The 27,120-nt window shown below is 35.2% G+C and overlaps 1 protein-coding gene across 1 annotated transcript; it reads left to right on the top strand.

The window, feature by feature from the left end:
• Positions 1-12,143: 12,143 nt before the first annotated feature.
• On the top strand, positions 12,144-13,196 carry LOC116423563 (trace amine-associated receptor 9-like). The gene has a single exon (XM_031968543.1). It carries the CDS (start codon positions 12,144-12,146, stop codon positions 13,194-13,196), a length of 1,053 nt encoding a protein of 350 aa, XP_031824403.1.
• Positions 13,197-27,120: the final 13,924 nt, after the last annotated feature.

Genomic DNA, 27,120 nt, shown 5'->3' with positions numbered 1-27,120 from the left:
TAAAATACTTAAATAGTGCATTTTGGAAAAAGAAATTGAACAAATCATCAATTAACTCCCTAAGAATCCTCTACCAGGTAATCCTAATTTATCAGGATACTTGAATTGTTTCTGGCTGCTTCCAGTATTTTCTCCTTGATTTGATAGTTCTGGAATTTAGCTATATTATTCCTTGAAGTTTTCGTTTTGGGGTTTCTTTCAGAAGATGATCATTGGATTCTTTCAATAACTTTTATCCTCTGATTTTTGTATATCAAGCCAATTTTCTTTAATGATTGAATTTAATTATTAATGATTTAATGAAATACTTTAGTAGTGGAAAATGAGAGAAAGAAAAGTCTTGAGTCAGGGAGAGTTATTTGGAGCAAATTCCAATAATTCAGGCAAGAGATGATGAGGGTGATGATATTACCAAGGATAGAATGGATCTAAGAAGTACTCATTAAGTTCTAGAACATCCCCAAGAACCTGGATAAGCCCTTTCAGTGTCATTGCTTCAGTGTTAGTATTTGAAATAAAAATAGACTAACAGGACAAGTTCATGCCCCTGTTAGGTATAAGAAGAACAAGGCAAAATGAGATGAAGCTATCAGTGTTATATGCTCAGAGGTACTACTCAACTTGGACTATGTTATTCTAAATGCATCCACATTTAGATGTGACATGACCTTGAAAAACATTGATTTTCCCTCTACTAGATCAGAGAAAGATCTGTACTCACTAGAAATGGTGATCATTTTAATCAGGGGCTTTTTTATTTGGTTGTTTCAGTCATGTCTTACTCTGTGTGACCCCATTTTGAATTTTCTTGGCAAAGATACTGGAGTAGTTTACCATTTCTTTCTTCAGGTCATTTTAAAGAGGAGGAAACTGAGGCAAACAGGGTTAAGTGATTTGCCCAGGGTCATACAGTTAGGAAATGCCTGTAGACAGAATTGAAATTAGGAAAATGAGTCTTCATGATTCCAGGTCCAACATGCTATCTTCTGCCTAACTACCTACCTAAATAGGGGTTATCATCCTATTCCTAATGTGTATTTTATAGCCATTAAGTTACTGTGTACAGAGTAGGATACTCTTCTTATTTTTAATTAATGCAGAAAGAAGCAGCATAACAGTAGATTGAGACTTGGTATTGGAGTCAGAATCTTCATGTGGAGTCTTGGGATCTTCTCCTACTTCTAACACTTAATACACTTTTGACCCAAGCAAGTTACATGCCCACTCAATGCCTGCAGCCAAATGTTATCCATTAGAAATGACAGACAAGGGGATAGCTAGATGGCACAGTGGATAGAGCACCAGCCCTAAAGTCAGGAGGACCTGAGTTCAAATCCGGCCTCAGACACTTAATACTTCCTAGCTGTGTGACTCTGGGCAAGTCACTTAACCCCAATTGCCTCAGCAAAAAAACAAAACAAAACAACAACAAAAAAGAAATGACAAGTTGTCAGCCATCATTAGTGGAGGGAGTTTCCATACTTTCAGTTCCTCACAGCAGTGAAATAACAGGTAGGTATTATCCAGAGCTGTATAGAATGCTTCAAGAGAACTAAAACTTCTCATGTGAAGGGTTAAAAGACATTTTCAGGGCCCTTTATGTGAAGATCGTGTATTTTAAAATCAGCACGAGACAGGAATTCAGGTTAGGGGAAAATCGTCAGTCTTTATTCTCAATGAAGAAAGATCGGAGGTGGAAGAGAATTGGCGATAGCAATGTGTGCAGCTGAGTCAAGAAGCTAGCTCGACCAGCAGCCACACAACCAGAAGCTAGGAGTCTCGAACCCAGGCCCAATCTCTCCCAGCTTCTCTTCCTGTCTCTCTCTCTGCCTCCACCCACCAAAATCGTCATTTCCTATACAGCACATCAGGACTTGCACAGAGAGTGGGCAGGGACCATTCTTTATCCAATCATGTATATTAATAGAGTATAGCCCAATTACTAGTTAGCCTCATGTACTTGGGACCTCAGTGCATCAACTCAAGCCTCAGCCCATTACATCTCCCGTTTTCTTTTATTTTAGAACACAGGTGGTCATGCCATCCCTGATTCCTCAGGGAGGTCAGAGCCCCCAAGGGGAGGTGATCACAGCCTTCCTAACTTCTCAGAGAAGGAGGTGAAAGCACCGAAAAGGAGGTGATCACAGCCTCCCTGACTTCTCAGAAAAGGCGGTGAAAGCACTAAAAAGGAGATGATCACGCCCTACCTGACATCTCAGGAAGGGAGATGAAAAGCACCAAAGGGAAATGGGGGTTGCTCGCGGGTTTCTGGGCTGAAGGGTCTTATTATGCACAAACCCATCAGCATGGGAGGTATTACACAAGCACACAGCAATAACGCAGAGGCTATTACGGATGACCCTCCCCTCAATCAGTGCAGGCTCGATGTGGTGTAACAAACATGAATTGTACACGCAAGTAGCGGAATAGCAAACAATATAAATCAACATGGTGTTGGAAAAGATCACCAGAAGTCCTAGACGGAGGGTATGTAAACAACAGTCACACATACACCTTCTTCAGCAGCCAAGAGATAGTCCAAAACCAATCTATTGTCCATTGTTTCACATGTCAGGGAATCCAATGATCCCCCTGAGTTTTTGAAGTCCTGCAAAAGTCTTTTTATGTGTTAGGGAATCCAATGATTCCAGCAGATTTTGAAGTGTTGTAACAGTCTTATCATTTCTCAGAGAATCCAATGATTCCTGAGAGTTTTCAAGTCCTATGGCTCAGAGAATCCAATGATTCCTGAGGGTTTTGAAGTCCAACAATCTTTGATGTCCATGAGTCAAACGCCATAACTGCCACGCTCTTTCAATGGTGAGCACAATCAGCAACAGCACCACCCGATATTTCTTGGGTCTTCTCCTTTGTTTCAAAGGTCTGCTCCGTCTCACTGCGATGGACAAGGCGAATATGTCTCGTTGGCACCCATCTGATTCCTTCTCCACCTGTAGAGATACAAGCAAACCCTCTCCCCAAAGCAGTTAGCCTATCTGGTCCTTTCCATTCACCACTTTCTGGGTCTCTCCACATCACCTGGCGATTACCAAGGACTGAAGAAGTCTCCGGTGACCAGGAACTTAGGTGAGTATTGTTAATAGACAAATAAGGAACTTATTTTCTTAAAAACTAAACCAGTAATCTTTTTTTTTTTTGGCTAAAATGGGACAAATGCTAGCTAAAGACTCTCCATCCCCGCCCCCAACCCCACCCAAGAGTGGTGCTATAGAAAGCATGATTAAGCTGACAGAAATACATGGGTTACTTATAACTTGGGAACAGATAGCGAGATTTGTGGGTATATTAAACTGCATCTCCCCTTGGATCGTAGAGGAGGAGCAGATCTCTCGAGATAACTGGTCCCGGGTTGGACAAGAGATGTCCATACATTTCAGAGAATATGGTCCTCATTCAATTTCCATCGAGGCATTTTATTTATACAATGTATTTCAGTTAGCACTAAGAATCCCTAGAAGAAAGAAAAAACCCTGTGGCTCCTTCCACTCCTCCTCAAATTAGCCATGATATTAAGGAGGAAGACAATGAAGAGATTAATGACCATATCCCCACAGGGCATGGAGACTTAAGTGAGCAAGGGTGTGGTGACCTTTCCCCTCAGGAGGCGGCTTCAGCCCCACCCCAGGAGCAAGTGATTGACCCTCCTCCACCAACTCCACCCTCCGGGATGGAGGGGGGAGGAGAGGCAGTGGGGGGGGGGGGGGAGGGTCAGTGACAGGACCAATCTCTCCCAGCTTCTCTTCCTGTCTCTCTCTGCCTCCACCCACCAAAATCGTCATTTCCTCTACAACACATCAGGACTTGCACGGAGAGTGGGCAGGGACCATTCTTTATCCAATCATGTATATTAATAGAGTATAGCCCAATTACTAGTTAGCCTCGCGTACTTGGGACCTCAGTGCATCAACTCAAGCCTCAGCCCATTACACCTTTATGCTCTCTGAGTTTTCACCTGTCATTCAGTTTTCATCTGTAGTTCTAAGAAGTTATAGCTTGCAAAGCAGTCCAAAGCGGGGTACGGTTGTCTTGGCAGAGAGGCTAAGCAAATTGGAGATGAATAATAGTCCCAAGCCCTTAGTGAGTCAGGGGTATGTCTACCTCAAGCATGTGAAGACTCCCTAATACCTCAATCCAACCTTACAAAATGGGCAGATGAAAACCTTTTGTTACAATGAATGTGAAAGCAGCTGAAACAATTGCTGTGGAGTTTTCAGAGCTTTGTCAGACATTAAGGACATCAAGATGCATCCCAGGCCATTGCCACTCTCACTTTTGTTCTGCCTCTGGACTTTCATGACTCTGAAAGAGTTAGGCCGACAACTGTGTAACTGTTACTCAATTCCAATTCATTCATGAATCAAGTCATCACCCTTTGAAGTTATGTGTAGTCTTCCAAAAAGTAGGAAAAAGAACAGGTACAGTGCATCCCAGGCCCAACCAATTGCAGTTTTTTGAGTAGATCTATCAGGATAGAATACAGTTTGGAGGCAGCCACCACTGTGAAGTCTTATTCCAGTTTGGTTTCACATCTTACAAACAAGTTGTGGAATTCTATGTGCCAGTCATGAAAGTCATGAAATAAATCAAATATTGATTTGGATTTCAACATATTACTTAATTTTAACACCCTGTTCTGCAATTTCCTATGCAATGCACACGTGTCTTAAAGGTATTGACATATGTATATATGTGTATATGTTCTGTATCCATATAATATCTGTGCATGTTTTATATGTATATATATTTGCAAACATATGTGTGTCTAATTTGTATATGTAGTCTTATTGTAGTCTTAAGGTATTGTTAGTGTAGTCTTAAGCAATTAAAATTAAAAATTGCAATTTTTGCATTTACTTTTGTGACACACTCTATATGGTGCTATAGCATTGAATAGTAGAAGGAAGAATTGCTTTGTTTATTAAAGACATGAGTTCTGACATGCTGGTATCTGAAAAAGTATCTTATCCTTTCCCCTAATCCTTTCCCCAGTACTCTGTAAAATCATAAGCAGCTGTTTCAGGTCTTTCAGATTTAGACCCATAATTGTATTCACTACACCAAATAGTTGTCTCATTAGCAACAATATAACACAATAATATAACATTACCAAACCAGAAGTTACAACAGAATCTAATTTGCTTTTATAACTGATATGGGCTAGCCCTTAGGAAGGATGTAGCAATGACCCTAAAAACATCTGGTTTTGGAAGTGATATAGATGGAAGTAATGTGATTCTTCCCTTAAGGTATCCTACCACAGTTTACCCTATATGACCAGTTTGCTAAGTCTTCGGGGTTTCTGAGACTAATGAACAATAGTAATGAGATACAAATATGGAACAAAATTGGTTGTCTGCCATTTGACTTAGCGATATTTCAAGACTAAAAAGACACTTCCCCGATGCCCCTAGTTTTTTGCTAACTTCTTTTGGAACTTAGCTTGCTTTAGCTGGTGTTATAATTATAATAAACTTTGACCATTGACTTGGAGATGGGTCTGAGCCTACAAATTTTTTTGAAATACTTCATGATACTAGTCTGGAACCCCAACATTTTGGAATCCCCTATGAACCTCAATACAACTATTTGCTTGTTCTATTGATATAAGAATCTATTTTAATAATATAAAAAAGTCATAAAAATTAATATGGGCCAGCATTGATTTTAGATTACTTTCCAGTAGTGTCGAACTCTTTTTGTTCCATTTGGGGTTTTCTTGGCAATTCCTTCTGCAGCTCATTTTACAGAGGAGGTGTTAGGGCAAACAGAATTAAATGACTTGCCCAAGGTCATAGAGTTAATTAAGCATCTGAGGCTAGATTCCTGAATGCAAGTCCAGTCCTCTATCTACTATAAGACCTAGCTTCCCTCATTTTAGCTTGCAATTTCTCTCTCTCTCTTCCTCTCTGCCTCACTCTTCCCCCTTCTCTCCCTTTTCCCTTTTCTTCCTCCCTCCTCTCTCTCCCCTTCCTTCTTCCCTCTGCCACCCACAATGGTATGCTATGCTAATACTCTGCTTAAATTAGCAACAAAAGGTAACTTAACTATCCCTCCTTACCCAACCAATTTCCAAAAGGGCAAGTGGGGAGTCCAGCTTTGGAGAAACAAATCAGCACAACACAGGTGTTGTCCATGGAGGATTTACAGTTTCATGTGCAATCACCTTTTTTATTGTGTTCCATTGTGGGAAAGCTTATTCTATTTCATAAATTTAAAAATAAAATTTTAATGAAAAATACAATTGTTAATGGGATGTGTATGTCCAATGGATACTGATTTTTCTAAACTTGAAATCAGATTAGACACTATCATCCTCATTTCATGTTCTACACTGAGTTTTTACTCCTACTTCCCAAAACTCAGTTTTATGAAGATATGACAACAAAATAGTTCACGAAGTTATTAGTATAATTGAAAGTAAAAGAAAAGAAAAACAACCAAAAGCAAAGAAATATAAAGAAATCTAATATTAAATGAAACTATGAGCTACTTCAAATAAAAGAAGTTCTTGTGGTGTCCAATGGAAGTTCAGTTTGCATTTTTCTCAGTATAAGTTTCTGATCTATTCCTAATTCTTAATTTAGAATTGATAATGCTAAATCTAATAACTTAGTAAAACCTGTTAGAGGAGATGAAAAACAATCATTTTTTCCTCTAAGCCACATCATATTGTCTTTCAGAGTTTGGGCAGTTATATGTCTCTCTAACCTATTTTTAAAAATTGCTGAAAAATACTGTAAATGATTAATATTTACATAATGTCTCAGCTATTTAAAAAAAAATTCTTTGATTTCTTGGGATTCTTTCCCTTCTTTTATTCCAATAACTTTATAAATATTATCTCATTTGAGCCTTAGGAGATAGGTGAGTTGAGGAAAGTGAGGCAGAGAGGTTATGAGAATTGCCAGAATTGTTTGTAAGTGAAAAATACTAAATTTGAAATCAGGTTTTCCTGATTCCAGGTCGGTAGTTCTCATTTAACTGCCCCATTAGCAATAACATACTTCCACAACACTAGTAACTTAATCAAACTAGCAATTATAGCAAATAATTAAAATTTACTTTTGTATTATTTGCTCATTATTCTAACTTGAAATTAATAACCTAGAGAGCCATAGAATTCATGTTAGAAAGCACTGATTTTAGGTGTCAATTGCCATTTTAGACACACACACATACATATACACAAACATATACATATTATTATGCTGTTGCCTACCACATGCTATCAAAAATGGTTGTAACCAATACATATTTTGCTGCATGGTCATAACTCCATAGAATTTAGTTTCTTTTCTTTTTAAGTAAAAAGTACAAGAAATTTACAAAGAGATGGTGAATATATTTATTTTATATATTCAAGAAATAAATTAGAGGTGTAAAATGTTATAATGTTTTAATAATATTTGTGCATTTCAATGATCATCAGGCTTGTTGGAAAACATGATATCCCTTGTGCTATGATTGTGGACGAAATATTAAAATGTCAGACAGACTCTGTCTTCCTCATAATTTAATACAAGGTATCATATCAGTCTTGGATGTCCTTGGTAGGAACCAAATCCTCCAGTTTATAGGCCTAGACTTCCACTAGAGCACAGATTCTTTAAAGAGAAACTTGCCTATGGTGCAGAAAAAATTGAAAGTTTTTCATCTTTTGTTGTTCAACACATGAGCATAGTGTAGTAAGTGATCAAAGAATGTACTCAATCTTCTTTGCACTTTCTAGAAGGGATCTCTGCTGGTTGTGCTGACATTTGCCTTAAAAAAGAATCTAATTCAGTATAATTATAGTGGACAAAGGGCTCATCTGTGAGGAGGGTCATTCCTATAGTGCTATTGAAAAACCCTGAAACAGATCATATTCTTATCAGCTAGACATCTCAATATGCTTTTACAAAATGTTCTCTCTCTAAGAGAGATCAAGTTGAAATGAGATAAAATGAAGATACCAAAATCATTAATAAGGGCATAAATCTAGAGGTGAAATGGAACCAAGAAGTCAAGTCTGAGCCTTTCATTTTACAGATAAGGAAATAAATGTCAGAGAATTTAAGTGACTTGTTCAGGCTCACACAGGTAACAAATGTCTTAGAGATGATTTGAACTCAGGTCTTTCCAACTCCACATCCAACACTCTCTACATTGTGCCTCTTAAGCTCACATTATGAAAGCTTCATTATCAACTGGATGTTTCTGAAGCTTCTCCATTCAAATAGATTATACTCTTTTCTGTTGGACTGTTTCCTTGCTGGCAAAACAGATGCTGAGAAATCCTCTGCATCTCACTGAAGGTGAAGAGTTTGGTTCATATTTCTTCATGAAAAAATCCAAAGTGTTTCTTTTCTGGGTTATAAAGTCACTGAAGTGCTACCAAATCCTTCCTCCATCTTGGCTTTTTCAGTCTCTCTCCTTCCTGTTGTTCATCCTTTATTTTTGAACATGCCAGTGATATCATGGGATGATATTTTGATATACCCATTAATTGGATTTAAGTGAGACAAAAGTTGCACTGACTCTTCATAACCTCATTTGGTTTTTTTGGTAAAGATATGGGGAAAATATGCTATTTCTTTCTCCAGCTCATTTAACAGAGGAGGAAACTGAGGCAAACAGTATTAAGTGACTTGCCCAGGATCACAGAGCTAAGAAGTGTCTGAGACCAGATTTGAACTCAGGAAGATAACTCTTTCTGACTCCAGATTTAGCATTTTATACAATGAACATCTAGCTTTCCAAATAATGTCTTGTAGAGAATCACAGACAGTGGGGGAACTCTGGATGAGGTATAAGACCCTTCATCCCAGAGGGACTGCTAATAATGTCTGGTTTGACTCCCCATCTCCCTTAAGGGCTCTTGCCCTTCCTGAGAAGTCAGGGGGTGATGACAACCTGTGTTGTGATTGAAGCAGAGTGAAACCAGGTGGAAGAGTGATGCCAGGTGGCAAACTACATACAATAGCAAGTTATTTATGTTGTCCCACGTGCAGAGTATATATTTGCTGCATGCCCAGTGTTGTTTTTGTTACATAAGGGTATGAGGGTATAAAAAGGGGAAAGATCTGGGAATAAATGGATTCCATATTTCCACTATCCATAGGAGTCCTGCCTCATCACTTCTCCACTAGGACAGGATATTGTAATCATCCCAGTGTGGGGGCTCTAGAAAGCAGGACACAATAAGGGCTTACTATCTTTTTATGTGTATATTATAGCAATTAAATTATTACATACCTAGATTAGGACATCTCCTTATTTATAATTAATGCAAAGAAAAGCAACATGATCTAGTGAATTGAGGCTTGGTCTTGGAGTCAGAATCTTGACTTGGGGTCTGACACTTAATATACTTTTGGCCAAGGGCAAGTAACATATCTTCTCTGACATGTGATATACTTGTGATCAAGGGCAACTCATATACCTCTTGGTGCCTGCAGCCAATTCTCAGGCATTAGAAATGACAGATGTTGACAACTGTCATTATGCAGAGGTGAGTTTCCATACCAACAGTTTCTTATAGCAATAAAATAACAGGTACAGTCCAAAGGAATATGCAGTGTTCCAGGAGGACTAGAACCTCTGGTGTGAAGCCATTTTCATGGTTGCTCATCCACTTTGGTGTCCACCAACCAGCCGATTCTTACCTGTAGCTATAAGAAGCTGAAGCCTGCAGAAGCCAAACCTGAGTGAGACTGTATTGGTGGAAAGGCTAATCAATTGAGGAGAACTGACAATTTTCAAACCCATCAGTGAATTAGGGATTTGTCTATCTCAAAGATGCGAATCCTTGTGCAATAGGCAGATAAAAACAATTTGTAACAACAGACATGAAGGCAGGTGAAGTAGTTGTTGCACAGTGCTTAAAAATTTGTTAGACATTAAAGCCATTAAGTTGCATCGCAGGCCATTGGCAGTCTTTTTCCTGCCACTAGACATTGTTGACTCTGATAGAGAAAATGAGGCTAATGACTATCCAAATATGACTCAAATCTCATTCATCCATAAATCAAGACATCACCCCTTGTGAGCATTGATCCTTTTCAAAAATGAAGGACAAACAGCTCCAATCAATTGCAATTGTTGAATAGATCTATCAGGAAAGAATTCAGCTTGGAGAAAGGCATTGGTGTGAAGTCTTACTCCAGTTTGGATTCACATCTTACCTACAAGTTGTGGAATTCTTTATGCTACACAGAAAGAGGCCAAATGTTGATTTGAATTTCAAGATATTACTTAATTCTGACATCTTGTTTTATTTCCTATACAATGCAAACATGGCTCTCATATGAATAGAAGAGGGGATATATATATATATATATATGTATAAAATATACACACATACACATATATACACATATGTGTTTATAATTCTATTTGCATATTATATATACATGTTCTGTGTACATATATTTTATGTGTGTATAAAGGCATATGTGCTTATATCTTATTCTAATCTTAAGCTACTAAAGTCTTAGTGTACTTAATAAAGTTTAAAACTGGACTACTACTTTTGTGATGCTCTCTATATTTAGAAGCAGCATCGAATAAAAGAAGAACTTCCTTTATAATTATGAAGACCTGAGTTCTGATGCATGCTGGTTTCTGAGAAAGTTTTTTAGCCTCTCAAAAACCTTATCCCTCTTTTCCCCCTTCTCCTTCCCTTACCCCTCTCCCAGAATTCTATAGGATTGTAAATTATATGGTAGTTGCCAATTTGCTTTGTAGAAAGTTATGTCTATATTGGAGATTTCTCACATTGATGAAATATATGCCTATATGTATGTATCTTTATATACAAATACATACACACATATATATATATATATATGATATATCTAAGTATAATATGTATTCAGAGTTCCAATACAATCCTTATCTGATGCCTTAATTTAACAAGGAAATGATCAAGGGTTTTCTAAAATTCTGAAAATGAATTCAAGTATATTCAGGCAGGTCAAAGCTGAAAAGACTTGAAGAATAGAAGAAACAATTACTGATATGCTTGTGATTTGGGGATCAGCTAACAATGGAAAAATATCTAAAATGCTATTGACGAGTTAAACTCTAACATGGGAAATCAATACCTAAGTAAAGATTACTGTTTAATGATTAGGAGAAACTTTTAAAATATAAGTACATATGTGTGTGTATACACATATATTTTCACATATAGGTATGCTTTTATATAAATGTAGAGGGTATAACCACACTTACAAACATATGCAAACATACATAGCTACTTGTGTGTGTATAAAAGTACATATATAACTGCATCTTATATATGAGTATATATATATACACACACACATATAGATAGATAGATGCATGCATGCATACATACGAGATGGCAATACATTCTCCATGAATTCAATCATCAAAAACAAAATCCATAAAATAATCACCAAAAAATCCCAACAAACCTAAATGTGCAAATCTTACAAAATAAAATGGATTATTTGTATTCCTAGAAAGTACATAGTAGCATGACAGAAGAAATTCTTTACTAATGGTTGTTGGAAAAAAGTTTCTTCTCTAAGTTCACACATAACCCTGTAGGGATTGTATCTTAGGAGTTTTCTGGCACTTCTCTGGCTGAGGTCTCAAAAGGTTGAAGTACTTTGGGCATTAACTCAGAGTTGACAACATGAAGTAGGGCAAATAAAAGGTGATCCTTGAACTGAGGAATCCTTTAGTATCTCACTTAACTTTACAGAGAACCTTATCAGAAGTGCAGAATGAGAGGATTAGAGGGAAATGTTAGCAGGCACATACACATTGACTGTCTTGGTGCAGATCTTTAGTAGACTTTGCTAAAGCTTTAATGGTTTTTAGATTAGAGGAATCAGTTTTACTGAGTATTATACTGAATATACAGGATAGGGGCTTCATAGTTTGTAGGAAACGGGGAAGAGATTAAGCATTTATAGTGTTTACTGTGCCTGGCAAAGTGTTAAGAGCTTTTGAAATATTATCTCAGTGAAATGGATTCATAAAGCATAGTATTTGACTTTGTACAGACATGCAGTTACCTTATTTTTTCCCCCAGGAATATTGGAAATGTTAATGATAACTTTTTTGTGAATGCAAAGACAAAAAAGAAGTTTATAAGTTGAGAAAGAAGAATGATAAATAGTAGCAATGGGAACCAGCTTGTAGCTATAGAGCTATGCTATGAGAACATCAATGGGTCCTGCATTAAAACTTCCTACTCCCTTGGACCCCGAGTCTTCCTCTACCTGGTATTTGGTTTTGGAATTGTGCTGGCTGTCTTTGGAAACCTTCTGGTCATGATTTCAATCCTTCACTTCAAACAGCTGCACTCTCCAGCCAATTTTCTCATTGCCTCCTTGTCTTGTGCTGATTTTTTGGTGGGAGTCACTGTGATGCCCTTCAGTATGGTGAGGTTGGTGGAGAGTTGTTGGTACTTTGGGGAGAGTTATTGTAAATTTCACTCATCTTTTGATGGATCATTTTGTTATTCATCTATTTTTCACTTGTGCTTCATCTCCATTGATAGATACATTGCTGTTACTGACCCTCTTGTTTATCCAACCAAATTCACTCTGTCAGTTTCAGGAATATGCATCTTGTTGTCCTGGTTCCTTGCCACTACATACAGTTTTTCACTTTTTTACACAGGTGCTAATGATGATGGACTGGAAGAATTAGTAAGTGCTCTTACCTGTGTGGGAGGTTGTCAAATTGCAATGAATCAAAACTGGGTACTGGTAGATTTTCTATTGTTCTTTATTCCCACTCTGGTTATGGTCATTCTTTATTGTAAGATTTTTCTAGTAGCTAAACAACAGGCTAGAAAGATTGAAAGTATGAGCAACCAAACTGAATCATCCTCAGAGAGTTACAAAGCCAGAGTGTCCAAGAGGGAGAGAAAAGCAGCAAAAACTCTGGGTATTGCTGTGATTGCATTTGTGATTTCATGGTTCCCTTATTTCATTGAGACACTAGTTGATGCTTACCTTGGGTTCATCACCCCAACTTATATTTATGAGATTTTCATTTGGCTTACCTATTATAACTCAGCCATGAATCCTCTGATTTATGCTTTCTTTTACCCTTGGTTTCGAAGAGCAATTAAATTTATTATCACTGGGAAAGTCTTCAGAGGCCACTCTTCAACAATAGATTTGTTTTCTGAAAAAAAGCTTTTAGATTGAAGAAGTAAAAATATGAAACAAAGTCAACAATGGATCAGGTAAATTATTATGAGAGGAAACTATGCTTTCTTCACATAGTCTAAATCCTCCTTTCAAGGTTCATGGTTAATAAAATTTATTTAGCATGCCAAATTACATGTTAACAGTGTTTACCACATGATTTAAAGGTTGCACTTCTGTTCCTGTTTTATTTGGCCTGTATATTTGTTCATACTTCTTCTCTTGGACCAATTCTTCTCTAATTAATATTGTATAATTTTGTCTAATCTTTTCCCTCCATTAATGTTTTAATGTAGTAGATAAGGTACCTATTTTGCCTATTCTGCTTCCTTGCAAGAACATCTCTGATATCTTTTCTTCCTTTTAAAAGTTTTTTTTTTTAAATTGTACATAAAAAATCTGGATAATTTTCTACTGTGTAGGTAACAATTTAATTTTTTTGAATCAATAGCCTCGAGATGTTTCAGCTCTATTCTAAATTACATAATTTTGTTTTTTCTTTCTTTAAAAAAAAAAGTGAAATGAGAGGTCAGTTCCACTTCCAACTAATGAAGCTGTCTCTCTGTAGAAGGAGCTCATTTAATCACAATGGTTTTCTGCCCCTAAAGTCCTTGGCTTTCTTTATATTCTAGTCAATGAGAGAACTACCTAAATTTAACTTAGCCCTATAAAGGTGTTTTGTGGATTGAAAGTACATTTTATTATTGTTTCTTATGCCACTCCTTCATTAATAATAATCATAAGCATTTATATAGTCTATGAACCAGGCACTGTGGTAAGTGCTTTACAAATGTTTTCTTATATGTATTTCACAATTATATCCCCATTTTACAATTGACAGATCTGAGACAGAGGTGAAGTGAGTTGTCCAGGATTAAAAGTAATTGAGGCTAGACTAAGTCACTCTAATTTAAGACCCCTAATTATATTCATTTCACTAAATTGATGCCTCAGTAGCAACAATATTATTCATTAATATAGCATTACCAAACAAGCAGGTAACAGCAGAATCTAATTTGCTTTTACAACTATGTGCTCACTTAATTAATATTAGAACCTACTTTAATAATCTAAAAAAGTCATAAAATTAATAAGGATAGCATGGGTTTATGTTATTGTTCAGTTGTGTCCAACTCTTCTTGATTCATTTAAGGTTTTCTTGACAATGATGCTGGAGTGGTTGGCCATTTTCTTCTCCGGTTCATTTTACACAGGAGGCATTAAGGCAAACAGGGTGAAGTGATTTGCCCAATGTCACACAACTAATTAAATGTCAGGTCAGATTCCTGATTCAGGCACCCTGTACTCCCATTTTAGCTTATAATTACTCTTTTTCTTTGTGTTTCTTTCTCTTTTTATCTATCCTGAAATTGGTACAAAGGCAATTTAACTATCTCTCCCCACTCAATTCCCCAAAAGCTTCAAGCTTTGAAGAAACAAGTCAGCCTCACTCCTCCTTTCTTGTCTTGAGGATGGAGAATGGGTGGATCTGAATATGGAGGTAGAACCAATAGTCCAGAGTCCTCTGCTCATATAGCAGTTCTTGGTCCTTACTGCTGTCTCCATCTGTGTTCCCACCAGTAACTGCTACTGCTAGTTCTGTTTCTCCCCATGCTGAGCATAGAAGCTTACCTGTAGAATTTTTTTTGGTCAAAATGTGTCAAATATCAAATTCAAGGACTTTAAAAGTAGAGGAGGAGAGAGGTACAATGCATGCATGTATATATATATATATATATATATATATATACACAATTTATATAATAAATACAATGTATACATGTGTATATCTATATATGTATATATAATGCTCTTTTCCACCACCTGCTATCAAATGGTGACACAAAGGGGATTTTTTCAAATCTCATTCACTTACATGTCATTGCATCTCCTCCCTGATATCATAGTCTTCTTCAAGAATAGACAACAACTTTTTGTTACTATTTCCTGTATAGTCATGAATTCCATGAAGTGTAATTTCTTTTTTCTTTAAGTTACAAATACAGTAAATTTAAAAAAGAGATTGTGGATGTATTTATTTTAAAACTTTACCAACTAAATAAGATGTGTATATGAAAAATGCAGAAAAGTATTAATAATTTTTGTGTATTTCAATGCAGAACAGACTTGTTAGAAAACGTAATTCTCTTTGTGTTGTGATTTGTGAATTGAGTATTAAAATGTTAGAAAAACTATGTCTTCCTTATAACTTGATTATTTGCCTCATATCAATCTTGGATCCCCTTCATGGGAACCAGATCCTATAGCTTACAGGCTTGGGCTTCCACTAAACCACTTTGGTTTGGGTTTTTTTTTTTTTCAGTAGAGGGGCTTTTGTATGGTTCAGGGGAAATTGGAAGGTTTCTCATCATTTTTGGTTCAACATTTGGGCACAGGTTGATAAGTGGTCAGAGGATGCCTCCAGTCTTCTTTGTACTTTTTGTTCACATAAAAGGGATATGGGCTGGTTGTCTACTCCATTTGGAATATACAGTGGGTAGAGAAGGATTTACCTTTGATTTTTCACAACACCTTAGATTTATCACATTTCTGAATGGCATTTATTTGCCTTAAAGGAGATAATCTAGTTCAAGGCTATTAGAGTGGACAAAGAACCTATCTGTGAGGTGTCATTCCCTATAGTCTTTAGCTTCTATTGAGAAACCAGAGACAATCCCCATTTTTGATAGAAAACCCCATCTACTACAAAGATAGTCCTTTCCCCAAAGAAGGAAAGTAAAGCAAAGATATTAAAATGAAATATGAGGACCATAGATTTAAAGGTTATCAAATTTAAACCCCTCATTTACATCAGAAAACAAAATTGGAGACATTAAGTGAGTTGTTTAAAGTCTAATAAATGTCAAAGGGAGTATTTTAACTCAACTCTTTTAAGCTCTATATCCAAAATTCTATACATTGTGTCACTTAGCTATCTAATGGCACCAATATTTGGAGAGTAGGATCAGATTTTTAAAATTTCAGTTTCTAAAGCTTCCATCTAAACTCATTACATTCTACTCTATTGGACTGATTCACTTGCTGATAACACTGATGCAGAGGGGTCTTTGGCATTTTTATTGGAGATAAAGGGTGTGGTTTATACTTTTTTTCCATAAAAAAAGTGTTTATTTTGGGGACCAAAAAAAATCACTGTGCTCCTTCTGAGTCCTTCCCCCTCTTGGATTTCTTCAGCTATCACAAAGGAGTTTGTATTTTGTCTATGAGACAAAATAGAGCCTCTGAAGATGTGATCATAAGACTTGATAAACCCAGAAGAATAATTTTGTAATATTTAATATAATAGAAAATATTATTAAAGTGAAACTGAACTCTGAATAAGTAAAAAGCCAATAACTGTTCTGAAGTTCTGCCTCTCTCTGTAGGAATGTCATATATATTAAATGAAGTAGTTATTGTATTAGTTGTGCTTTTACTTAACTGATTTTTGTTAAAAGGGATAGTTCAAATGTGTAATTGGGGGGGAAGAGGAGTGGGTTTATCTGAAAATGACTGTGGCACAAAGACTCATGGCATAAATAAATTTTTTATAAATGAATGACTGAATAGGAAGAGAGAATGTCAGAATGGAAATTCCTTTTGATTGTCAACTGCAAATGTTTATATTAAACATGCTGGGTAGATCAATCATACCAAAAATAAATTATATTAGATTCTATGCCTATTTAGTTTGATTATTGTATAAGAATGAATAGAAAATTATTTTGTAGCCCTTGTTCCTTTTTGCCTTTTTACAATGCATAATGATGTCATTTGGTAGCTTTGGACTTAGAAGGTTCACTTAGATAAATGGGAACAAACATTTATAGTATTTAGAAATTGAGGGATCTTAATGAGCTCTTGGTCCAATACCCTAATTTTATAGCTAAGGAAATTCTGTAGAGATAGCCTCTAAGCTCAGTAATCTTTCATTTCCAGCACATAAAAAATAATTTCTTCATGTAAAAAGTGCTTTACCCTACTACTTTGAAGATCAAGGACCATATACTTCAATCCTGCAATTTTAAAGATAAAAGTAATCAGGTTATTTGGTTAAATTTATATAGTTATTTAGAAATATTTATTGGATCAACATCCTGTCTTCATGGGGAATTATTCATGCCTTATCCATATCTAGGGTTCTTCACAGTTCTGTATGATGGTCTTATATATCCACCCTTCAAATAACTTTACTTTATTTCACCCAAAAGTTGTATCATAGAATTCCAGTTCTTTTTATTCCCCAATTTTCTAAATTCTAAGATCTCAGTAAAATTAGTATATGCAATAATCATTAGCTATTAATATAATATTAATACACATATACCTCCATACACATATACATACATATAATGGACAATGCTATCATGGTTTCCCAGTCACTAATGGAGTGAAACAAGAGTGTATGCTTGCTCCATTGCTTTTTAGCATGATGTTTTCACTTATCTAGTCTAGCACCTTCACTGAACCTGTGACATCAAGGTCAGATACCACACTGATGGTAAATTCAACTTGAAAAGTCTACAAGCAAAGACTAGAGTGTAGGGAGTCTTGATGCATGATTTTTTTTTTTTTTTTTTGCAGATGATTATTTAGTCAGTGCAGTCCCTGAATCTGAGATGTAACAAAGTATTATTCAATCTTTGCTTTTCATGCTAAGTTTGATCTTAAAATTAATTCCAAGAAAATAAAGATGCTCCATGAGCTAGCACCACACTATCCATATGTGGAATCATTGGTTTCAGCAAGTGGAGAGATTTTGAATGCTGTGAATAAGTTTACTTAGCTTGGCAGTATACTTTATAGGGATGTGTGCATTGATAATCAACTTATTACATGCATTGCCAGAGCTAGCCAAGTGTCTGGAAGGTTCCAAAGGAAAAAAAGTATTGGGCTGACTCCCAAATGAAGATCTATAGATTCACTTTACTGACTTCATTGTTGTTTTTCTGTGGAACCTAGAGTGTATATGAGCACCATGCTGGGAAGTTGAATTGCTTCCATTTGAATTGTCTTAGGAAAATTCTGAAGATCATCTGGCAGGATAAGACACTAGTCAGTGAGGTCCTTTCTTGAACTAAACTGCCAAGCATTCAAACTATTGCAGAGATTACAACCCTATTGGGATAGACACATTGTTTGATTGCCAAATATATGCCCATAATATTCTCTTTTATGGAGAACACACACACTAATATTCACATGATGATCAGAAAAAGCAATATAAGGACACTCTCAAAGTAATGAGAGACACTGACATAGGATCACTGAGCCCTGCGTACACTCATCAGAAAAGGTACTGTGCACCATGAGCAAACAAATAGAAGTAGTTCAAAAAAAAAAAAAACAAGATGTACAAATTTAGAGAATCTGTCCCAAATATGAACATGGACTATCTATGCACAACTTATAGTACAACAGCATTTTGAACTGATCAGTCACATTTGGATATAATGTAACTTGACTCTAATACATTTTGGTCCTCTTCAAAAAGGAAGCACAACATACATATATGAAAACATACATAAATATATATATACATATGTCTATATTTCCATATGGCTATGGAGACATATACATGTATTTGTGTGAAGGTCATATAAAAAGGAAAGAAACATACATAAATATATATATACATATATACATATGTCTATATTTCCATATGGCTATGGAGACATATACATGTATTTGTGTGAAGGTCATATAAAAAGGAAAGAGATCTATTAAAAAAAAAAAAACTAAGTAGTACTGTCAATGTCACAGAGACAATGCGTAGTGCTAGTTGTTGGAGATGTGAAAAGTAGTCCTTGCTTTCCAGTAGCACTCATTCCATCTGTGGAGACAATAGATTGTTTATAATATTTTATAGATGTTATATATTCTACACATTATATTTAATATATAATAAAATATATTTAATATGTACAAGTGAGTTTAGAGAAGGAGAGGAAAAGTGAAAATGAAAAATAAGAAATAAGATTTTTGTTTAGTATTAAAGAACATATAGAATTCAATGAGATGGAGATAAGAAAGGATGACACTACAGAATATGATGGTGTCCAGTCAGTTCAAGAGTACAGAAATGAGAAACAGTTTATTATGTATAAGAAAGGACAAGGAGGACACTTTGGCAGATCATAAGATGTGGCAAGAATGTAGAAAAAGAATTGAAAGGTACATTAGGTCTAGGGTATAAAAGTCAAACAAACAAACACATCAACAGCTTTTAAATTTCAACAGTAGAATATTAATTAAGATGGGGAGATGAAAGATCATAGAGAAGTCCAAATCTCCAATGGAAAACCTGACAAGTTTCTGAAAAGAATATCTAAAAGGTCTATGACTAAAAAGTGGAAAAATAAAGCAAAGATCCTCTATCCAATCTAGAACTGTATAACAAGAAACCACGAAGACTGAGAGAATTGGGAGTGAATGTGGGATAAGGGAATAGAAATGAGGGAAGCCATCAGCTTTAGGTAATCATAGAAGCAATAAAAATGATAGTTCTGGCAACTAGGTAAGAAACTAGGATAGATTAGGAGAGTAAGGAGAGCCAGCATGAACTCTGACAAATGTACCAAAAAGCAGCCAAGTTTTGAACAGGGACATCATAAGTCAATGTCAGGCAAAACAAACAAACACCTTAAGTGAGATTCTAGCTGTGGCCTGATAGAACTGAATGTGGGTATAGAACTTATTTTATGGATTACTGCTGAGACAGACAAAACAGTGAGGTTACACACTTCTTAAAGCTTTGGAAACTGCAAAGAGGAATAAAGTCAACTCAATGCCTAGTGATTATCAAAGTAACTATGCAGGAAACTGGGAACCAGTTTGGCTGCCAGTGTCTTACTGGATCCTATGAAGGCCACAAACATGGACAGAACTTACTCTCAACTTTAGCTTGGGCAGGTAGAAGGAAAAAGATCACAGTAAATACAGTGAGTTCTTAGATTCTCAGAATCTTTTCAGGGTTATCCATAAAGAGGTGATGTGTGAGAAAATATCATTTGCAAAAACTTAACTTTCCCCCTGTCATGCCTTCATTAAGAATGCCTTTGATGAGTATAGCTCATTTTCATGAGAATATTATAGAGATATTTCCATATGGGTCAATTATTAATGATATTTTAATTTTCTCAAACCATTTGAGATTCTCTCCTTTTAATAGTCTTCAATATTTAGTTCTTAAATATTGGCACAGTGGCACAGTTGGCAGTGACACTCCTAGTATCTGGAAGATCTGAGCTCAAATCTGAGCCTCAGACACTTATTAGCTGTATGACCCTGAGCAAGTTCCTTAGTTATGTTTAGCTCATTGTCCTCTTCTATAAAATTATTTGGAGAAGGAAATTGCAAATCATTCTACAATCTTTGCCAAGAAGATCCAAATGGGCATGACGCAATAACAATAACAACAAGAATGTCTTGAAAGAAGAGCTATGTGAAGATACTTCTACCCTTTTACAGAGATGGTAGATCCAAATGTGATAAGTGAATATATTTTCAAAGTTTTTTGATGAAATGATCTGTTCTATTTTTTAACTCTTTTGGTCTTTACAATATCATTTGTTACATGAGATGGTTTTTTGAGAGGCGAGAAGAGAGAAGAGGGTGATTTTTTTAAATGGTATAAAAATTTTAATTTCAAATGTTATAGGCACAAAATACACTGAACATATCAGCAATAATGAACAGGATGTTTTCTGATGAAGAAATCAAAATAACTTGTATTCATATGAAAAATTGTTCTAAAGCATTATTGATTAGAGCAATGTACATAAAAAACCTTTAAATATCATTTTACATGTATCAGATTGGCCAAAATGATAGAAAAGGAAAGTGATAAATGTTGGAGGGACGGTTGAACAATAGAGACACTAGTTCATTGTTGGTAGAATTGTGAATTTATCCAATCATCTTGGAGTGCAATGTGGAATTATAACCAAAGGGTTATTAAACTACTTATATCCTCAGATCCAGCAAAACCACTACCTAGTTTATGTCCAAAGACGATTAGGAAAAAAGGGAAAAAAATGTGTTCCAGAATGTTTATAGCAATTCTTTTGTGGTAGCAAACAACTAGAAATTTCAAGTCTGCCCCTTAGATGGGGAATGGCTGAAGAAGTTGTGGTATATAATTGTAATGAGTTTGAAAATAATAATGAGTTTGGGGCATTAGTTGGTGTGTTGGATAGAGCGCCAGCCCTGAAATCAGGAGGACCTAAGTTCAAATCTAGCTTCAGATGCTTAACACTTCCTGGACATGTGACCCTCAGCAAAAGATAATAATAATAATGAGCTCAGTGATTTTTAAAAAGAACATGGATTGCTTGCTTTTTTTTTATATAATTTTTCCCTTTTTTATCTGATTTTTCTTGTACAGCATGATAAATGTGGAAATACATATAGAAGAATTGAGCATGTTTAACATATATTGGATTTCTTTCTGTCTAGAGGAGTGAGTGGAGGAAAGGATGGAAAAAATTTGGAATACAAGGTTGTGCAAGAGTGAATGCTGAAAATTATCTTCATATGTATTTTGAAAATAAAAAGTTATAATTAAAAAAAGAAAAAAGCATGGAAAGAATTGCATGAAATAGTGAAAAGTGAAATGAACATAAGCAAAAGACTATTGTTTACAGTATCGTATCAGCAATATATTTTAATTTAAATTTAAAATTTTAAATATTCTTTTTAAATTTTAAATAGACTATTAAGTCTAATTTTTTAATTTAAATTTTAAATTTGAATTTTTTAAATTTTAAATTAAATTTTCATTGATTAAGAATTACAAAATGACTTATGCTATATGTAACTAATTATCACCACCTTTTAGAGAAGATAAAAAAGAGTCATTCTTTCTAGTAGATCAGGTCATATTGCTTTATAGAGTATTGGCAGTTTTATGTCTCTCTGGCTTTAATATTAAAAAATTGCTGACAGATGTTGCAAAGTAACAATGTTTACTTGTGTCAGCTCTAAACAACTCATTATGTTACTAGGTCTCTCTCACTTCTTTCATTCCATTAACTTTACAAATATAATCTCAATATTCCTTATGCCAACCTTATTATTATTATCCCCATTTGCCAATTAAAGAAAGTAAGGCAGAAAGATTTCCCCAAGTTTTCCTCACTCTAGGCCAACAGTATATATCTAATACACCATCTAATTGCCTCGTAATCAATAATATACTTACATAACACTAATAATATTACCTAATTAGCAATTATTGCAAATAACAATAATTTCCTTTTGCAACTATTTGCTCATTCCATTAATATGAATTTAATAATCTAAGAAAGCCATACAATTTTAATAGACTAGTGATGGAAAAAGCCATTCACATCCAGAGAGAGAACTATGGAAATAGGATCAGAACATAGAAATTTCACTTTTGTGTTATTGTTGTTGTTTATTTGCTTGGGTTTTTTTCCTCTGGTGTTTATTTTTTCTTTCACCTTTTCTGTGTAGCATGATGAACATGGAAATGTGTTTCAAAAAATTGCACTGTATTGGATTGCTTACTGTCTATTGAAGAGAGGAGGATGGAGGAAAGGAGAAAAATTTGAAACACAAGATACAGCAAAGCTGAATGTTAAAAACTATATTTGCATGTATTTGGACAAATAAAAAACTATTTAAATAATTCCTCCTCAGCCATAGAATCAGATTAAGTTCTATCTTTGACACGTTAGTTCTTTAACTGTTCGCAAGTCACTTAACCTTTATAAAACTCTTAATTTGCTGATGAGTTGCGTTTGCATTGATGGCAAAACAATAGCCTTGATCCACATTTTATCATTCATGAACTAGTGATAACTGCTACCTAGTAGATAAATGAAAAATGAGATTCTATGCAAGAGTGTAATTAGAATTCTAATTGGCTTTATACTAGCAACAAGGTTTTTGATATGGGAAAAGAACAATCAAATAATAGAAGAGTCCCATGGGAAGAACTTAAATCTGCAAATAATGCATTTATCCACCATTTAGCCATTCTTAGCAAGAAGCATGAATAATCACATTAAATTCCTTTTTATCAAAGATAATCCAAAAAGGTCATCATATTAAAGTCAAAATCACCCTCATATATCTAATAGGATTTGTTGATGTACCAGTCAAGGGTCCAAGGACTCCTAATCTGGCACTTTTATTCTGAGTTAAAAAATAAAAATAGAAAGACTTGGCAAAAAAAGAATCCTGAAGACTTTAAGGAAGCAGTCTTTAATCAATTCCAGATGAGAAAATATGGAAACTGAGGGAGGATACTTTGAGAATTTAACTCCGCTCACCCCAAGCAAGCTGAGCCTCAAATCTACCCAAAAGTTATATTAGTAACCCAAATTTATATAGCACTTTTGGGCTTATAAAGAATTTTTAATTACAGTAGTTTGATAATGTAGATAGTGTCTTATCACCAGTTTACATATGAAGGAACTGAGCTTGAGAGCCCTTAATGCCTTTGTGTAACTTTGTCTTCATGCTTTTGTGGGGAAATTGGTCTTTGATCAAGCCCTTCAAACCAGAAAGCCTAGTATCTAATTAGAGGAAGTAGAGATTGTAAAAAAATGTGTGGTGATTCCTTTATGAAATATTAACATATTAGAACGGGAACTTAACTATCCACAGAGAAATTTATACCTCTGGGTCTCCCTCAATGACATTTGAGTAGTTCCAATCAGTTAGGAAGTCACAAATTAGAGCAGTTCTATGGAACATGATCCCTTGTTTATGCCAGAGGTCAGGGTTGAGGAAGTGGAAGTGGTATTAGGATTTTCTCCCTTTTCCATCCCATACACCCCATTTTCTTAAACTGTGGGTCATGTCTGGGGTTGAACTGCATGTGGAGTTGAGAAGTTATCATTTATTATCAGTAAATATTTTATTTGTATATGTTTTTTTATATGCTGATATACCTGGAATCACATAAAAATTTAACAGGTGAAAAGGGCTTGCAAGCAGAAAAAGCTTAAGAAACCCTGCACAGACCATGCATGCATCTATTAGTGTAGGTGCTACTTTTTCAGCGGAGACACATAAATTGAGTTTGCAACTTAGTTGATTCAATGAACTTCCAATTACAATTGAAGGAGTTGAGACATACACATACTCTAGTCAGATATATACACAGAAAGGCAATGTTGAGGGAAGAAGTTTTGAGTTTAACCTCATCAGAGAAGAGAGATAATCATGGATTCAAAGGAAAAGTAGCCCTGGAAATTGAAAGTAGAGCTGTGTATAGGAGTAAACCTTAGGAAACTAGCCCAGCAGTGATACTATCCCAGGTGGAGAGTTAAGTGAGTGCACTAAGAGGATAAAAAAGGTTATCAGGGTCCTATAGTATTAGAAGAATGATTAAAGAGTTAGGAGGATATAACTCCAGACCTTTGCTACAATATCATGAAATAAATGTGTTTCATGGCATTAAAGTAGCTAAGACTATTTTTTTGATCATGTATATCAATGAGGGTGATTTTCACCAAGGTCTCATAATCTTAATGCCCAATCCCCTCAACTAATCATGAGTTACCATGACTAAGAATGTTCATTATTAATACATGTAATTTGTAATACTGTATTCATTGAACATGTACATAGCTGCCTTGGAAATAAGGGAAATTAGTTTACATCCATAAGAAATGTTCTTACTGAAAAATGAAGAAAAATTAAAAGTTCACTTGCTATGCCTGCTGTCATTCTCTAGACTGATTTGACTCCAGCATTCTGTCCACTGCACACCTAACTACAAAAATAAGAGCTAAAAATCTTCCTATTCCTAATGTGTATTTTATAGTTATTAAGTTACTGTACACATAGAGTAGCGTAATCTCCTTATTTATGATTAATGCAAAGAGAAACAAAATTACCTAGTGGATTGGGGCTTGGTTTTGGAGTCAGAATCTTGACTTAGAGTCTTGGAATCTTCTCCCACTTCTGACACTTAATATATTTGTGACCAAGGACAAGTCACATACCCCTTGGGTACCCACAGCCAATTCCCAGATATTATAAATGAGAGACAAGTTGCAGCTATCATTAGTGAAGGAATTTCCATACCATCAGTTCTTCACAGCAATGAAATAACAGGTAGGTATAGTTCAGGAGGCCTAAATCAATATTTGACCTTAATGAGTTTCTGTGTGGCATAAAGAATCCCACAACTTGTCTATAAGATGTGAAACAAACTTGGAATAAGACTATTGTGAAGTCTTTATATTATAATATGTATATTATAAAATACATATAAATATGTATATTATAAAATTAATACCAATAATATTTTCAGGAGGCCTAAAACCTCTTGTGTGAAGGCTTAATAGGACCTTTTCAGGGTTCCTTATCCCCTTTGAGTTTCCACCTGCCAGCCGATTCTCATTAAACTGAAAAGTTTAAGAACTTAGATATCATATAATCTTGACTCAGAAGGTAACTAAGCCCCAGTGGATGGCTTATTGAAAGTAATAAAAAAGCATTGTGATCTAGGGAGATCACCATGGACACTGATACTTTCTGGGAATATGAAAGAAAAAATGAAACAGACCCTTTCCTAGGAGAGGTGTTGACAAAGTTGGCAGAGACAATTAAAAACTTGCCTGAGGCCCCCAAATATTAAGTGGTAGAAAAAGGAACAGATTTAGGACCTTTGATTCCAAAGAGTTTGTCCTTCCACTATTGTTGCCATTACTGTTTTTCATTCTTCCTTTTTGAAAAGGATCAGTTATATCATAAGGTGATTGGTGAGATTTAAGTGAGACAGAGTTGCTCAGTCTACGGCTTCACTCTTTCAGAATTTTCAAAGTCCAATAGCAAAACAAAAGTCATGTCAACATGTGATATCTTAGAATATAGTGGACGGTGACATCTTCTATATCTGACAAAGCTCTAACCCCTCCATATTGCCTCCTTTTGCCTCCAGACATCACTTCTTGAGATCATTGGTCCTCTTCCAAAGTGAAGGACAAACAAAAAGAGATACACTCCACCCCAGCCCCAACCAATTGCAATTGTTGAATAGATCTATTAGAAAAGAATACAGTTTGGAAACAGGCACCATTGTGAAGTCTTATTTCAAGTTTGTTTCACATCTTATAGACAAGTTGTGGGATTCTTTATGCCACACAGAAAGTCATTAAGGTCAAATATTGATTTTGACTTCCAGATATTACTTGATTCAAACATCTTGTTCTATTTCCTGAAAACAGGTGTCATATATGTATAGGTGTTCTATGTGCATATTATATCTATACATGCTTATACATTTAATTTACATGTGTAAAGGTATGTGTGTATAATATATGAATATAGTCAAGACTATAGTCTTCAACTATTAAGATCTTAGTGTAGTCTTAAGCTATTAAAGTATAAAATTGCATTAATACTTTTGTGACACCCTCTATATGGAGGGGCAGCATTAAATAATAGAAGCAAAGCTTGCTTTGTAATTATGAAGACCTGAGTTCTGACACATGAGGGTTTCTGAAAAAATCTTTTAACCTCTCAGTATCTTCCCTAATCCCTCCCCCAGAAATCTATCGGACTGCAAGTTATACACTAATTGCCAATTTCCTTTGTGCAAAGACACATCCACAGTGGAAGTTTCTTACATTGATGAAATTATGTACACATATATGTGTGTATAAATAAATATGTATAATATGGATTCAGTTTCCAATAACATTCTCCTCTGATGTCTTAATATAATATGGAAATGACTAAGGGTTCTAATTAAGACATATTCAGGTAAATCAAAATTTAAAAAGACTTAAATGTAAAAAAGCAAACATATTTGTGGTCTGTGGAACATTTAACAATGGAAAAACTTCTAAAAATATTATTGAGGAGTTATGCTCTAATATGGGCAGCCAACATCTAAGAAAGTACAGTTTATTGTTTAATGAGCACAAAAAATTTAATATTT

The sequence above is a fragment of the Sarcophilus harrisii genome, chromosome 4 (genome assembly GCF_902635505.1).
Source record: "Sarcophilus harrisii chromosome 4, mSarHar1.11, whole genome shotgun sequence".
NCBI lineage: Eukaryota > Metazoa > Chordata > Mammalia > Dasyuromorphia > Dasyuridae > Sarcophilus > Sarcophilus harrisii.
This window is presented reverse-complemented; position numbering and strand designations above follow the sequence as displayed.

Coding starts and splice junctions, on each gene's coding strand:
- LOC116423563 (XM_031968543.1), top strand. CDS start 12,144: ATGATAAATAGTAGCAATGGGAACCAGCTTGTAGCTATAGAGCTATGC.